This window comes from Salvelinus sp. IW2-2015, linkage group LG33, assembly GCF_002910315.2.
Source record: "Salvelinus sp. IW2-2015 linkage group LG33, ASM291031v2, whole genome shotgun sequence".
In the NCBI taxonomy this organism is placed as follows: domain Eukaryota; kingdom Metazoa; phylum Chordata; class Actinopteri; order Salmoniformes; family Salmonidae; genus Salvelinus; species Salvelinus sp. IW2-2015.
Genome location: NC_036872.1, coordinates 34,994,635 through 35,011,171, shown reverse-complemented (window position 1 = coordinate 35,011,171; position 16,537 = coordinate 34,994,635). Strand labels below are relative to the sequence as shown.

Below are 16,537 nucleotides of genomic sequence, written 5' to 3'. Positions count from 1 at the left end.
AAAAGTTAATTTCTTTAATTTCTTTCTTTCTTAATGTGTTCGAGCCAATCAGTTGTGTTGTGATAAAGGTAGAGGTGGTATACAGAAGATAGCCCTATTTGGTAAAAGACCAAGTCCATATTATGGCAAGAACAGCTCAAATAAGCAAAGAGAAATGACAGTCCATCATTACTTTAAGACATGAAGCTCAATCAATCCGGAAAATGTAAAGAACTTTGAAAGTTCTTCAAGTACAGTCGCAAAAAACATGAAGCGCTATGATGAAACTAGCTCTCATGAGGACTGCTACAGGAAGACCCAGAGTTACCTCTGCTGCAGAGAGGATCAATTCACTCGAGTTACCAGCCTCAGAAATTTTTGCCCAAATAAATGCTTCACAGAGTTCAAGTAACAGACACATCTCRAMATCAACTGTTCAGAGGAGACCACGTGAATCAGGCCTTCATGGTCGAATTGCTGCAAAGAAACCACTACTAAAAGGCCACCAATAAGAAAAAGMGACTTGCTTGGGCCAAGAAACACAAGCAATTGACATTAGACCGATGGAAATATGTCCTTTGGTCTGATGAGTCCAAATTTGAGATTTTTGGATCCAACCGCCATGTACAKTATTTGTGAGATGCAGAGTAGGTGAACGGATGATCTCCGCATGTGTGGTTCCTACCGTGAAGCATGGAGGAGAAGGTGTGATGGTGTGGGGGTGCTTTGCTGGTGACATTGTCAGTGATTTATKTAGAATTCAAGGCACACTTAACCAGCATCACTACCACAGTATTCTGCAGCGATACGCCATCCCATCTGGTTTGCGCTTAGTAGGACTATCATTTGTTTTTCAACAGGACAAATTACCCAACACACTTCCAGGCTGTGTAAGGGCTATTTGACCAAGAAGGAGAGTGATGGAGTGCTGCATCAGATGACCTGGCCTCCACAATCACCCGACCTCAACCCAATTGAGATGGTTTTGCATGAGTTAGTCCACAGAGTGAAGGAAAAGCAGCCAACAAGTGCTCAGCATATGTGGGAACTCCTTCAACACTATTGGAAAGCATTCCAGGTGAAGCTGGTTGAGAGAATGCCAAGAGTGTGCAAAGCTGTTATCAAGGCAAAGGGTGGCTACTTTGAAGAATTTAAAATATAAAATGTATTTTGATTTGTTAAACACTTTTTTGTTTACTATATGATTCCATATGTTATTTCATAGTTTTGACATCTTCACTATTATTTTACAATGTAGAAAATAGCAAAAAAAAAAGATTAAATCTTAATGAATAGGTTCTAAAACTTTTGACTGGTACTGTAGGTCCTGGATGGCAGGAAGCTTGGCCCCAGTGATGTACTGKGCCGTACGCACTATCCTCTGTAACACCTTGCGGTCAGATGCCAAGCAGTTGCCATACCAAGCGGTGATGCAGCCAGTCAAGATGCTCTCAATGGTGCAGCTGTAKAACTTTTTGAGGACCTGAGGGCCCATKCCATATCTTTTCAGGCTCCTGAGTGGGAAGAGCCAGTGTTGTGCCTTCTTCACGACTGTGTTAGTGTGTGTGTGGACCATGTTAATTCCTTAGTGATGGGGACACTGAGGAACTTGAAGCTCTCGACCCTCTCCACTACAGCCACCGATGTGGATGGGGACGTGCTCKGCCATCTGTTTCCTGTAGTGCACAATCAGTTTCTTTGTTTTGCTGATGTTGAGGGTAGTAGAGGGAGGGGGTATGAGCTTCAAATATATAATTAAAAAGCTGTCCTATCTATCTACTGGAGTGAGTCAGTGAGAGGGACACATAGCAATCACAAGGCTTAATCTCTTTCAATCCTCTTACGCCACAGAACTGGGCTGCTATTTCTGGGCTCTTTCTGTCCCACAGGATGTGACGTAACAACGCCCATGACAATATATCCTACAAACCAAAAGCTTACCAAAAAACAGAAATAGGCCTATGCTTCATTGGAGCTAGGMAYACAAACATKTCRCTACACCCGCAATAACATCTTCTAAATATGTGTATGCGACCAATAACATTTGATTTGATTTTGATTTGATTTTCAAACAATGTGGTTTTGAACATGGGTTGAGGGTTATAGAGGCAACCTGTCCGTCTATCATTGAATGAATTCACTATCCAATTAACCAACAGGTTTAGCTAGGGGTAATTGCCCCAATGCCCCATGAACATGTCAGTCAGCGACAACACAAACTCACAAGAAGCATTGGAATGAAAGATGATGTCTACCTCTCAAATGGTTCCCTATTCCCTGTATAGTGCACTACTTTTGACCAGGGACAATATGGGCACATATGACTCTGGTCAAGTGCACTATATAGGGAATAGGGTGCCATTTGGGACACATTCCATTACGCTTCTCCTGTCTGCCTGAGCCAGACAACCACAACGATTGTGTCTCAGGAGGTTAACAGAAGAGCCAAGACCACCAACCTGCCAGTCTGTAACCTACTAGCAGACAGGATAAAATAAGCTGTGGGTCAGTGTACATCCTTGCAAAGATATAATTGACTTTTGATACATTCTTTGCATTGGTGTCTCAATTGACTTTCAATTAGTGTGCTATCCAGTAGAGAAATATAATAAATGGAACCACCAGATGAAATAGGAAAGATAGGAGAACTGAGCGCCTTTACGCACGTTGTGCAATCGTATCGGATGCAGGACGCACTAGATTTTTACTTTCAATATGTCTACTTCTCGAGAAGTTTTTGGCAAAAGAATGTACTTAAATAATGTTTGATTTACAAATAGATATATAAATAAAATAGTAATTCAAACAAATTAAAATAGCCTAAATTACTTTTAGAATAGCCTACTGTCAAAAATGAAAAACCTCCACGCAGTACACAGTGCTAGCCTACATAACGGTGGTTGATCGTTAAATGCAAATAAATATTCTTACTTTCTCCCACAATGGCTTTTAGTCCGAGCGGTGCCATGGTGATGCCTCTGTAGTGAACACGTCTCTAAATCCCCCGCTCTCGCTCCCTTAACCCGACCTCAGCTAATACAGCGATGTAGCATACTGTAGACCTAATCCTTTACGCCTCCGCCTTGCCTGTAGGCTACTGTACAACCATGTCGATTTCGGCTGTCATACCTAATGATTACATAGCCTAACTTTTAAATTAACACAAATATGTTTGGCTTTCTGCAGAGTATTAATTATCAAGTTAAAGTTACTGTATTTTACATTAGGGTTAGAATAAAGTAACGTTTTTAGGCAAATTACTTCAGATTTTAATTTTGTTGTGTCAGGAGCCTAATAAAAAATTATGATTAAACATTTACATTTTATATTTTCAGCGCAAGTGCAATACATAATTCAATGTATAAACATTGACTACATTATCAAACTACCTAGAGATGTCCAAAGGTCTCGGTCTCATTTTGTGCGCGTGGCATTCAAACAGGTATGGGCACAGATKATCCATTATGTTGACCAGATACTCAAGTGGCCACTCTAACAATAAAAATAAATGTAGTCAAAAATGGAAAGTAGTCGGGAGAAGGCAAGATCAGGTGGGACCATTCTAGCTAATGAGAGGGCAGATACTCGTGAAGAACAGGCACAAAGTTGCCGGGATGTCACGTGTCCTACTTATATCAGTACACTCGAAACAAGCTAAGGAATACGAAATGTATATTTGATCAAATAATCCTCGCGTAGCAAATCAGCCATTACATATTTTGTTGACCAAATTCGACACTGAAGACCTCCATACAAAAACTCTTCACTTGGTGAGCTTCTTTTTTTTTTAACGCCACCTGCTGGAGAAGGGTCCTGTTGGGGTCCTGTTGGGTCCTGTTATCCCTTTCCCTTCGCCTCTTCCTCTCTTGTATGGGTAACCAAAGATTTTCTATTATATTTACAAGATAGTCAAATGACCACTCTAAAAATGAAAAATGTGTCCTCAAAGATGGAATGCAGGTGAAATCASGTGGGACCCAGTAGAGGCTGCTGAGGGGAGGATAGATCATATTAATTGCTTGAACGGAGCGAATGGAATGGCTTCTATTCCATTCTATTATACCATTCCATCTAGTCCGCTCCAGCCATTACCAGGAGCCCGTTCTCCCCGATTTAGGTGCCACCAACCTCCTGTGGTGGGACCATACTAGCCAATGAGAGGGCAGGTATGCGTGTGAACAACCTGGTTAAAGCGTCGGGCAAGTAACCAAAAGGTTGCTAGATAGAATCCCCGAGCTAACAAGGTAAAAATCTATCATTCTGCCCCTGAACAAGGCTGTTAAACATTTACATTTTACATTTAAGTCATTTAGCAGACGCTCTTATCCAGAGCGACTTACAAATTGGTGCATTCACCTTATGATATCCAGTGGAACAGCCACTTTACAATAGTGCATCTAACTCTTTTAAGGGGGAGGGGGGGGTTAGAAGGATTACTTTATCCTATCCTAGGTATTCCACTGTTCCTAGGCCGACATTGTAAATAAGAATTTGTTCTTTACTGACTTGCCTGGTTAAATAAAATAAAAATAAGATAGAGGACTTATCTTTGTATCTGTGCCATTATATTGCCTGTGACAGCATCTCCATTTTAAAGCAGTACATTTTCTTCTTCATTGGCTGATTGCACCTAACTCATAGGAATCCCCACCCAGTTGACTACTTTAAAATGGTGGAAGCGCTCAATGGCAATGTCCATACTAAAATGGGTAATATCCATGATGAGTCCTCTATCTCTATGAAAAAACAGACAACTCTGATGTAAAGTCGTTTTTTTTCAAAGTTGCTAAAATGCCACGTGTGTCCACTTAGTCAGTGCATTCATAACAACCTAACCATTACAGGGAATGACAAACAGCTAGCTAGTCGTAGCTAGCTTYAGGGCAACAATGTTGCAAAGGAGGTGCGATGAAAGTGTAAGAATGGCGCTAAATTCAGACCTTCGTCTCCTGAATACAAACCAAGTAATCTTACCTTTAGGGTTTCTTGCTATTTTCAGAATCTTGAGGATCTCGAAATGTAGTCAGTGGCAATGGCGAGACTGAGAATACCCTGTCTGTCACAGGAAGTTGGTGGCACCTTAATTGGGGAGTACAAGCTCATAGTAATGACTGGAATGGAATWGATGGAATGGTATCAAACTCAAACACACGGGTGCCATGTTTTTGATAGCATTCCATTTACTCCATTCCAGCCATTATTATGAGCTATCCTCCTCTCAGCAGCCTCCTGTGCTTTTTGTCTTGTTGAGCTTTGACACAGAGTTTCTACCTGATAAGGTCAGGTTAGGTTATATTTGCTATTACGTGAGGGCCTATGTTCCCGAACCCCATACGGTGCTTTAGATGCCAAGGATTCTGACATGTTGTAGTAGTGTGTAGAAGGGAAATCCCATGATGTGAGAAATGCACAGGAGAGCATAGTCAGAGGGAGTGTACAGTTGGGATAGAGAAAGCACTGTGTGTCCCATGCAGATGGGGGTCCAAAATCCCTGTGAGAGAGAGACAGGTTGAGATTGCCAGAGTTCAAGTGGGGCAGAAAGTTTCCTATGCTGAGACAGTGATGAGTAGAGGATAGCCCAAAGGTGAGTGATTCGACTGGGAGCCCCCCAGTGAGAAAGCCACATGAAGAAGAAGAACCTGACCATTATGCAACTTCTATTTGATCAAATAAGCCTCACATAGAAAATTAGCAATTCAATTTTTGGTGACCAAATTTGACACTCACAAAATTCCTCAATTATTTTTGTGAACAGATTTTGGGCGTAGTAACACCTCTCCCTTCGCCTCTTCCTCTCTGGGTTAACTGCATAGGTGGAGTGTCTGAAAGTGGGCGTTGTGAAGTAACGGGTCCGCCCAATTAGCTGTTAGGTTTCCATACACCCACTTCGTGATGATCCTCCCACTTATTTCGCAACGCACACTTTCAGACACACTCCACCTATCTATCCACTTATCCATGACTCCCATTGAAAAATATTGAAACAGCGTCCTTCCTCCCTACCTTATTTGAAAAAGGCCCACGCYAATTTTGTGAAGACCTGAAAAGTAGGTACATCTCATCTGTATATGTCCTGTTTATCAAAGTGTTGGAAAAAGTTGTCAATAATCAACTGACTGGCTTTCTTGATGTCTATAGTATTCTCTCTGGTATGCAATCTGGTTTCCGCTCRGGTTATGGATGTGTCACTGCAAACTTAAAGGTCCTCAATGATGTCACCGTTGCCCTTGATTCTAAGCAATGTTGTGCTGCTATTTATATTGACTTGTCCAAAGCTTTTGATACGGTAGACCATTCCATTTTTGTGGGCCGGCTAAGGAGTATGGGTGTCTCTAAGGGGTCTTTGGCCTGGTTTGCTAACTACCTCTCTCAAAGAGTGCAGTGTATAAAGTCAGAAAATCTGCTGTCTCAGCCACTGCCTGTCACCAAGGGAGTACCCCAAGGCTTCATCCTAGGCCCCACGCACTTCTCAATTTACATCAACAACATAGCTCAGGCAGTAGGAAGCTCTCTCATCCATTTATATGCAGATGATACAGTCTTATACTCAGCTGGCCCCTCCCCGGATTTTGTGTTAAATGCTCTACAACAAAGCTTTCTTAGTGTCCAACAATCTTTCTCTACCCTTAACCTTGTTCTGAACACCTCCAAAACAATGGTCATGTGGTTTGGTAAGAATGCCTCTCTCCCCAGAGGTGTGATTACTACACTCTTACTGACAGTTGTGGCTGCTTTGCATGATGTATTGTTGTCTCTACCTTCTTGCCCGTTGTGCTGTTGTCTGTGCCCAATAATGTTTGTACCATGTTTTGTGCTGCTACCACGTTGTGTTGCTATCATGTTGTTGTCATGTTGTGTTTCTACCATGCTGTGTTGTCATGTGTTGCTGCCTTGGTATGTTGTTGTCTTAGGTCTCTATTTGTGTAGTGTTGTCTCTCTTGTCATGATGTGTGTTTTGTCCTATATTTATATATATATAAATATAGTTATTTTTTTAATCCCGTCCACGCACGAGGCCTTTTGGTAGGTCGTCATTGTAAATAAGAATTTATTATTAACTGACTTGCCTAGTTAAATAAAGGTTGAATAAAAATAAATAAAAAGTATAAATCCAAATAGTTTTACTCATTAACTACAGTGTTGTGTGTGTGCTTATATATGTCCTATTTCRAGTAGGCAATTATACACRTGTGTGAATTGTAAATGTGKTTTTTTGTATATCCCATCTCCCCCTACAGGGCCACGGTCAGCCATTGAGGAAATTCTATTAAACTGTCCCGAGCACCTGGGTAGGCGTGTTTTGCAGCGGGTGAAAGTTGATCGCATTTGTTTTGGAACTGAGTTGCCTCCGGGGCCTGAGCCATGTGCCCTATTCAAACCCATAGCRAAGTTGTCTCAAAACAAAAGCGACGTAATTAAGCACGTGGAGTTATGTAGCAGTCTGTGTTTTAACATGAAAAAGTGATTGCTTTTGATAAACACGCTTTATATGCCTGCTCAATRAAAACAAGTTAGACAATTCAAGCATAGCCTATATTTAATGGAAAAGATAATTAACCGGCTATTTGGCAGGCTAACTCCAAAAATGTCGCGTTCAAGAAAAATAGAAACTCGGAAATCTCCGACTTCCGAGTGTTCAAGATAACTGGGAACACGGAAAAAWCGAGCTCCGACCTAGAAAAAATATATTTTAAACTGTTATCCAACTCGGAATTCCAAGTCGGGACGTCGGGCCTCTTTCGAAAGCTCCCACTTTYCGACCTGAAGACCACTGACGTCATATTTTGACCTCTTATTTGTCCGAGTTCCCAGTTGTCTTGAAAGCACAATTTCCCTGACTGAAACGACTGAGCCGAGAGTTGAGGACCAATGAAATCATATTCCCTCCCTCTTGCAAAGATTGCGTCAYCACCCCCTTCATTTGAAGGTGACTGATTAAATATTGTATTAATCAAATGTTTGTTTTTGTATTTAAAAAAGTGTAGGATTAATGTTGATTACACATTTAGTAATGCATTTCACATAATGTAACACTTTTGTAAGAGGCTCAGCGTAATCGAATCCACCCATTATCAACGCCTAACCTGGAGCAATTAGCGTTAAGTGCCTTGCTCAAGGGCACATCGACCGATTGTTCACCTTGTCGGCTCGGGGATTCGAACTACCGACCTTTTCGTTAGTGGCCCAATCTAACCGCTAGGCTAAATTTAAGGTCATTTCTATTGTAGCGTAATAACTAAGCACAGCAGTTTGGCTTATAGTTCAAACGTAGTTTAATTTCATTCAAGCACTTTACATATCGTAAAATTACTATGGAAACTCTTTAGGCTCCCTCTTCCAGCTACAAATTCTGGAATAGTCGCGAGGCAAAAGTAAACAGACCATAGCGCGATCTCTTGACGCTAGCGCGATCTCTTGACGCGCCCTTGATAGTAACGAATTGGCTTTACCAATCATACTTCTGTCGAAGCCACACCTTTGCTTGCCTAAAGAAATTAGACTGAGGGAGTTTGATTAAGTGTAGTAGGCTTTTCCAGTAACGTGAACAGGAAAAATCGGCGAGCGAGGAGCGCCCATCTCAAATCGAACAGCAGCGTATGCGGTACTGCTCGTCATGTCTACAAGGCAGCAAGATGCWTCGTTCAGAAATATAAATCTATTTTCCAAAAATATAGACCTGTGTTTGCATTTTCAAACTAGTTTTAATTGGAAAGGCTGATAAAGCCATTTTATCTAAATAAAAATCTTCCGCATGTGAAAACAGAATCCTACCAATGATTTACATAATGTTATACTGACGTTACTCATTACTCCACGTGCTTAACCTAGCCATCACGCCCGGAAGGCAGCACCGTTCCAAAACGAATGGAATCAACGCTAACCCGGTTCACCCGGGGCATTAATCAAATCCCCTCACTGGCATATGARCTCACATTGAGGGTGTGTCTCCCTTACTCAATGCGAAATAATAGACGGCAGCCTTGTGCTCAGCTCAACTCTGCTCTTTCCCGCTCGCACTCCAATCTCACTAATCACRTTATGTTGGCGGTTTAGGTAAGGGTGAGAAGGGGGCACCAGAGTTCAAATCTGTTGCTGTGTTCACTTGTTTCTGTGTTGGTAGATTTGTGTGTTCTATTTGCCTTTGAAACGAACGGGAGAGTTGTCATTGGATTAAGTTGTATTTGTCGCTATGGGAGACGTGATTTCGAGCCACCTGGATGAGGGCAAACGGGAGATCATTACAGGTGAGTGGGTGGGTGGGTTGGGATTACACACACTGATGCGTTACTGTGGTAAAAGCGAAATTGCATTTGTCGCTGTGGGAGACGTGATTTCGAGGCACCTGGATGAGGGCAAGCAGGAGATCCTTACAGGTGAGTGGGTGGGTTGGGATTTTGTCAATGTTTGCCCTTACCACAGTAACGCATCAGTGTGTGTGTGTGTAGGCGACGGATCATAAATGGGTGAATAAGAACTAAAACTGAACAGTAGCCTTCAACGTCAATGTTGCCAACAATTGAATGTAGCACTGAAGGGAAACACTGTAGTTCCCTGGGGTGCCCTCATGAAGAGCCAAAGGTAGCCTACACCACGTTCGTTTCTGTCATCTAGGAACTAATTCCATCCATTCAATTTCCAGCCCAGTTCCCACAATTTAGTATTACCACATATAGCCTATTCATAGTCCTGAACAGAACGTTATTGGGGTAAAACACAGCGGCATGGTTTAGGGAGGGGGGAAGTTGTTACTTTTTTTCAAAAACATTTTTGTTGTATTTGTCACATGCTTTGTAAACAACAGGTGTGGACCAACAGTTAGTATTACGTGCCATTCCCAACAATGCAGAGAGAGAGGAAATAATACAGTAAAACGTGTAACAATAACATGGCTATATACAAGGAGTACCAGTACTGAGTGGATGTGCAGGGGTATGAGGTAATAACATGGCTATATACAAGGAGTACCAGTACTGAGTGGATGTGCAGGGGTATGAGGTAATAACATGGCTATATACAAGGAGTACCAGTACTGAGTGGATGTGCAGGGGTATGAGGTAATAACATGGCTATATACAAGGAGTACCAGTACTGAGTGGATGTGCAAGGGTATGAGGTAATAACATGGCTATATACAAGGAGTACCAGTACTGAGTGGATGTGCAAGGGTATGAGGTAATAACATGGCTATATACAAGGAGTACCAGTACTGAGTGGATGTGCAGGGGTATGAGGTAATAACCTGTCTCTTATACACATCTAGATGTGTATAAGAGACAGGTAGAAGAGAGAACAGTCTATGACTAGGTTGGCTGGAGTTTTTTAGGGCCTTTTTAGGGCCTTCCTATGACACTGCCTGGTATAGAAGTCCTGGATGGCAGGGACCTCTGCCCCAGTGATGTACTGGGCCATACGCACTACCCCCTGTAACGCCTTGCGGTCGGATGCCAAGCAGTTGCCATGCCAAGTGGYGACGCAGCCAGTCAGAATGCACTTAATGGTGCAGCTGTAGAACTTTTTGAGAATCTGATTGCCCATGACACATCTTTTCAGGCTCCTGAGGGGGAAGAGATGTTGTGCCTTCTTCATTACTGTGTTGGTGTGTGTGGACCATGATGGATCCTTAGTGAGGTGGCCACTGAGGAACTTGAAGATCTCTACCCGCTCCACCTTTTTATTTTATTTTTTTGACTGTAAATGAATGATTCTTTAGCTGTGCGAAAACCATAGGCCAGGCTGTGGCCAGGATGAGCATAAGAACTGAGTTTTATCTGACTGTCTGATTAGGCTCTTGTGCAGCAGGCTGTAKGACAGTTTCATGGATGTGCCTGTAGAAACGTGTCCAGTCTGGCAGCTGAGAGGATGGGCCTTGATCATAGTGGAATAAGATTTAGGAGGGTGTGGTGGGCTATATGAGGGAAAGTATGCTCCCAACATTGACATTCAGTATCAATGCTTAGCTTAACACATCACTGCTTATGTTTTTCATTGAGTATTTAAAGCATCTTCACCCTAAGAAGAACCTCACTGGTTTCAGGCACAGAGCATTTTACTGTCCGGTATCAAAATCAGTTCCAGCATTCCCGGTCTATGGACATTTCATAAATAAAGCTGCAGACAATATAAATCAATATGAAGAACTACCAGTGAAAATCTGAAGGATGGGGAAACCTTTGACTGAAGATTAAAGTCTTCCCCTATGCCTTGATCAGGGAAGCATCTGAGGGAGTGGTCCTTGTGGATAAGAGGGAAACCAGGCAGCAATGTTCTAGGATTTGGAGTGATACTTTTAATGTCTTGGCCAGCCAATCCAGAGACTTGTGTATCATAAGTGGAATTCCAGGAATGCATGAAAAAACGCATSTGTGACTGGGGAAACTCTGAGCTTGGGCTGCATGTAGTCTCCTAGGCTCTAAAGTACTGGGTGTCAAAGGCCTGAAGACGCCAAGGTATTCTTTCAAGCCCTGAAGTGTTCATTATGTGCCGTGTGTGTGTGTGTGTCTCTCCTGTCCTTTCTCTATATCCATGGCCTTGTTCAAGACTGAATGTCATGACTATTGTTGTCTTCAGTAATCTSTCGATGGAGGTCACCACTAACCATTTCTTTCCTGTTTTAGATTGTGTTCACTTTGTTTAGTTGGTGGCATGTTCAAGAGTATGTCCTTGTAAGTAACTTGAGAATCACCGGTCAGTGGGTGTGGGCTGGAATACCAGAAATGCTCATGTGCAATGTTTCCTTGTGGCTGAAAGAGGCAGGGTTGTTTTAGGGTTTCACTGTGGGGAGTGGTGGGCTGCTAAAAGGGTGGTTTTCGTGGCCTGGCAAGGCGGGGCGCTCTCTCTCTCTCGCGCTGTCTCTTGTGCTCTCTCTCTCTCGCGCTCTCTCTCTCCAACCCACACCCTTTTGAGGACAGAGGTCTGTTTGAAAGAACAGGTAGCAGAAACACCCATGGGTTAGCTATTATCTCACTGGCAACATGGTCCAACACATCTAGGCTAATCCCGTCAGGGCCCATTTACCCTGTTTATGCCATTACACACATTAAATCAAACATTAAAACACACTCCCCCTCTGCTTTTGATGACAGCAGAGCAGGGTGTAAGTGTGTGAGTCAGTCTATGGGACTATCTCATTGGAATGTTTTTCTAAAGCTCTGTGTTGACCTGAGAAAGATACGATTCTATTTGTCTGTGGAAGACAAGAGTTCAAAAAAAGTTGACTTGAATTCAATATTTCCCCACAGTTGGCTACATTACCGGTCCAAAGTTTTGGAACACCTACTCATTCAAGGGTTGTAATTTATTTTTTACTATTTTCTACATTGTAGAATAATAGTGAAGACATCAACACTATGAAATAACACATATGGAATCATGTAGTAACCAAAAAAGTGTTAAACAAATCAAAATATTTGAGATTCTTTAAAAAGCCATCCTTTGCCTTGATGACAGCTTTGCACACTCTWGACATTGGCCCTATTTGGTGAAAGACCAAGTCCATATTATGGCATGAACAGCTCAATTAAACGAAGAAAAACGACAGTCCATCATTACTTTAAGACATGAAGGTCAGTCAATATGAAACATTTCAAGAACTTTGAAAGTTTCTTCAAGTGCAGTCGCAAAAACCATCAAGCGCTATGATGACACTGGCTCTCATGAGGACAGCCACAGGAAAGGATGACCCAGACTTACCACTGCTGCTGAGGATAAGTTCATTAGTTACCAGCCTCAGATTGCAGCCCAAATAAATGCTTCACAAAGTTCATGTAACAGGCACATCTCAACATCAACTGTTCAGAGGAGACTGTGTGAATCAGGCCTTCATGGTCGAATTGCTGCAAAGAAACCACTAAAGGACACCAATAAGGAGAAGAGACTTACTTGGACCAAGAAACAYGAGCATTGGACATTAGACCGGTGGAAATTTGTCCTTTGGTCTGGAGTCCACATTTGAGATGTTTGGTTCCAACCGCCGTGTTTTTGTGAGACGGGGTGTGGGTGAACGGATGATCTCTGCATGTGTATTTCCCACCGTAAAGCATGTAGGAGGAGGTGTTTTGGTGTGGTGGTGCTTGGCTGGTGACACCACCTGTGATTTATTTAGAATTCAAGGCACACTTAACCAGCATGTCTACCACAGCGTTCTGCAGAGATACGCCATCCCACCTGGTTTGGGCTTAGCGGGACTATCATTTTGTTTTTCAACAGGACAATGACCCAACACACCTCCAGGCTGTGTAAGGGCTATTTTACCAAGAAGAGTGGAGGAGTGCTGCATCAGATGACCTGGCCTCCACAATCACCTGACCTCAATTTAAATTGAGATTGTTTGGGATGAGTTGGATCACAGTGTGAAGGAAAAGCAGCCAACAAGTGCTCAGCATATGTGGGAAYTCCTTCAAGACTGTTGGAAAAGCATTCCTGGTGAAGTTGGTTGAGAGAGTGCCATGAGTGTGCAAAGGGTGGCTATTTGAAGAATTTCAAATATAACACATTTTGATATGTTWAACTTTTTTTCTTACTATATGATTCCATATGTTATTTCATAGTTTTGATATCTATACTATAATTCTACAATGTAGAAAATGGTAAAAATAAAGAAAAACCCTTAAATGAGTAGGTAGTGTGTAGAATCTTTTAACATRCACTTAACTAAAGAAGTTAGTGGATTTTATGTAAAGCTGTGGCTGCTAAAGAATTGTTCTGGTCTAAAGCAGTGTGTGTGTGTGTGTGTATAGGGAATAGGGTGCCTTTTGAGAACAGCCTTCTCCAGTGAGGCATTGGAACATGACAGGATGGTATGCAGAAACCCTTCTGTTACCCAGACTCAGCACTGTTGAGGCCCCCAAGACAATTATTCTAGGCTGGGACATGACAACACTCCAAATGAATGAACAACACAACACAGCGTCAGCTAGACTTACAGTAATGCAGCTTTAGCCCTATTTGGACGGGATATGTTTTACTGGGGGATACTCTGATGATACTTAACATGTGTGACTAGTTGTCCCTGTGTTTTTGAGGGATATTAGTTGGACAGGTGCTGCACTCAGTTTGGGTAAGAACATGGGAACAAACTGATGCTTAAAACAAAGTGCTCTGCACAAAGCCTACAGATGAATGATCTGTTCTGTAATATATCAACCTTCCTAGTGCCATTCTTCTCTTTTAAAAGATGGTGTGGACGATATCGTGTCAATGAATTGATACATTGACAAATATGTCACTTAATTAAATGTCTGCGTAGGTTACAGTTTATGGTTCTTATTGATATGCATTATTATTTGGACTTTCTCCAAACTGAAGGCCATTAGGCCAATATTAGGATGTCCCTAGACATATTAAATATCTTCACACCTAGAAGAGCCTCCAGGCTTCCGTCATAATGATCAATTGTGAATGAGGGGAAAAAAAGAATGACGGGCAGTTTAGTAAAACTAATCCCGTCGGAATCGTCTTCTGGAAAAACGGACCTGCTGGGGTAATAATGACATAACCGACGTTCCATAGTAATACTAGTGTCCTGTGCAGATAGGGCTTCAGATACTCACCTGTCTCTTCAGCTCTTCTATCAGTTCTTCTCCATCAAAGTGGATGTAAGGGAACATAAAGGAGGCTAATAGGGCGATGACCTAATGACCCTAAGTGTTACTGCTTGACATCGGTGTAGAGATCAACCTTGTAGTATACTATACACAAAACATTGACCTGGACTTCCTACCTAAACAGGAAATAATGTATCCCCATCAACTCCCTATAGTAGCCAGACTGTACACTTGCACAGAAGGATGGATTCTCTTCAGTCTGTGCACTAAAGCATATTGTATCTGACTGAATTATGTGTGATTTGAATTAAGGCCCTCTTGATCCACTTCAATTGGTATTTTGTGCCTCCTAATTTGGTTAGTCGACAGTCCTGTATAATGCCGTTACAGAACCATATACTAGCCCTCTATAATACATCAAAAGCATTATAGCAATGTATGCTGACACGTGTATGTCACTGTTTTAACTCGAGCCCATTTACTCAGTGTATATACAATAGAACGTAGAAGACCGTACATTTAGAAGTACTCCTTTTTCTTTCGCTCTACCATCTACATCAGTGAGTAATGATGACAGTGAGTACACCATGGATGTCCTGCACTGCTTCTGGTAGACACTGGATTAGCTGGGTCTGATGAATCATCTGTCAAACGGCTTGCGTCTCCAATATAGAGTATTACTTTTGACCAGAGCCCATGGGGGGGGGGGGGGGGAGTATATAATATTGCGGTATTATTTTTGAAACAATGTTATAGCAATAATGTTTTGTTGTTGATAAGCAGCGTTATCTAGTGCTAGTCGGCTGTACCGGCACAAACTCTGGTATTTTTCATCCTATAGCTTGTTCCACATCTTTTCTTTAAAATTGACAGCAAAACATGTTTTCAGTACTTTTTTATTTCCCTGACTGAAACTCATTTTTTTTTTTCATGCTCTCTCTCTGCAGCAGACATATAGTGAGCAATAAGTTCGGGACATCAAATTGCAATAAATATAGAATCAAGAGAATTGCAATAAATATTGTATCGGCATCTAATTATCGTGAGGTCCCTGGCAATTCCCCTCCCTACTATATAGTGCACTATAAAGGCGATAGGGTGCCATTTTAGGACACAGGCCTGGATCTAGTGTTTTTGTGCATGCKCTGTCAGCTCATTTTGTTCTTCAACTTCTTCCCTCTGTTCTTGAGAGCTGTTGCTGTCTTCCCTCACATGGCCCCTCATGCCCAGTCAGCAGCACCTTCCCTGCCTTCCTCCCCCTCACCACTCTGACAGAGAGACACTCCATCAGCCCACAGTCCTAACTACATGAAGAAAGAACCCTCACCCATCCTCGCACTGCAGAGAGAACACACACAAACCCATCTGAACATCACGTTTCCCCCACTCATGCTCCAGACCTCTAGGACACGGTGGAGTTGGGGATTATGAGATTGGTCTTGTCAACTCTGAGGCCCATGATACTGTATGCTAGTTTTCACACAACATGAGGCTGACAAGTTTATTTTTGATTCTGCTGAAGTTTGGGAACAGCGTCAACAGACACAAGGTCGGAGAGTTGGCTGCTTCGTCAGAAGTTCTCAGTTGAACCAGACGTTCCTTCACMGAACATGAGTTGCAGGGAAGTTTATTCAAGTGTATCCTGAAAGGCAGTTGAGGCCAGTTGAACAGGGACTGTATTATCTGCCAGTTCAGCTCCTTCATGCTGTCTACTAAGCATAATGGACTGAGATSAATACATGTTTTTCTTTGCTCAAGAGGTCCACTGGTTCCTCTCACCATGTGATCATGCCTCACTTCAAAACAACAGAGTAACTCAAAGGACAGTGTTGGGAGTATGTCAGCTGTGTCATGCCGCCAAACCAACCACTCGCACCTCACTGATTCTCTGTAGTGTTTATTAAGTCTGCCAAAGTCATACAGAGTGCTCTGTGTGTTACGTTGTTACAATGATAATAGTCGGGATAAACACTGCCGGTCTGTTCGTCTCATTTCATCAGGATATCTATTCTTGT

General features: G+C 42.3%; 2 protein-coding genes across 5 annotated transcripts in view; one reads left to right on the top strand and one right to left on the bottom strand.

Annotated features, from left to right (window-relative positions):
- LOC111957887 (syntaxin-binding protein 1-like) overlaps positions 1-16,537 on the bottom strand; it is a 46,748-nt gene that overhangs the window by 23,117 nt on the left and 7,094 nt on the right. For 2 of the 4 annotated variants that reach the window (XM_023978959.2, XM_023978960.1), the window contains exon 1: positions 2,911-3,018. The exons of 1 other annotated variant lie outside the window; for it this stretch is intronic. In XM_023978959.2, the coding sequence (XP_023834727.1) occupies positions 2,911-2,947 (37 nt within the window). In that variant the 5' untranslated portion in view covers positions 2,948-3,018. Of the gene's footprint in view, positions 1-2,910; positions 3,019-4,953; positions 5,033-16,537 lie in introns of those variants that run through there. One more of the 4 variants, XM_023978962.2, reaches the window with a different exon arrangement.
- niban2b (niban apoptosis regulator 2b) overlaps positions 8,926-16,537 on the top strand; it is a 43,276-nt gene continuing 35,664 nt past the window's right edge. Inside the window, exon 1 of the mRNA XM_023978958.2 lies at positions 8,926-9,224. Within this exon, the coding sequence (XP_023834726.1) occupies positions 9,170-9,224 (55 nt within the window). The 5' untranslated portion in view covers positions 8,926-9,169. The remainder of the gene's footprint in view (positions 9,225-16,537) is intronic.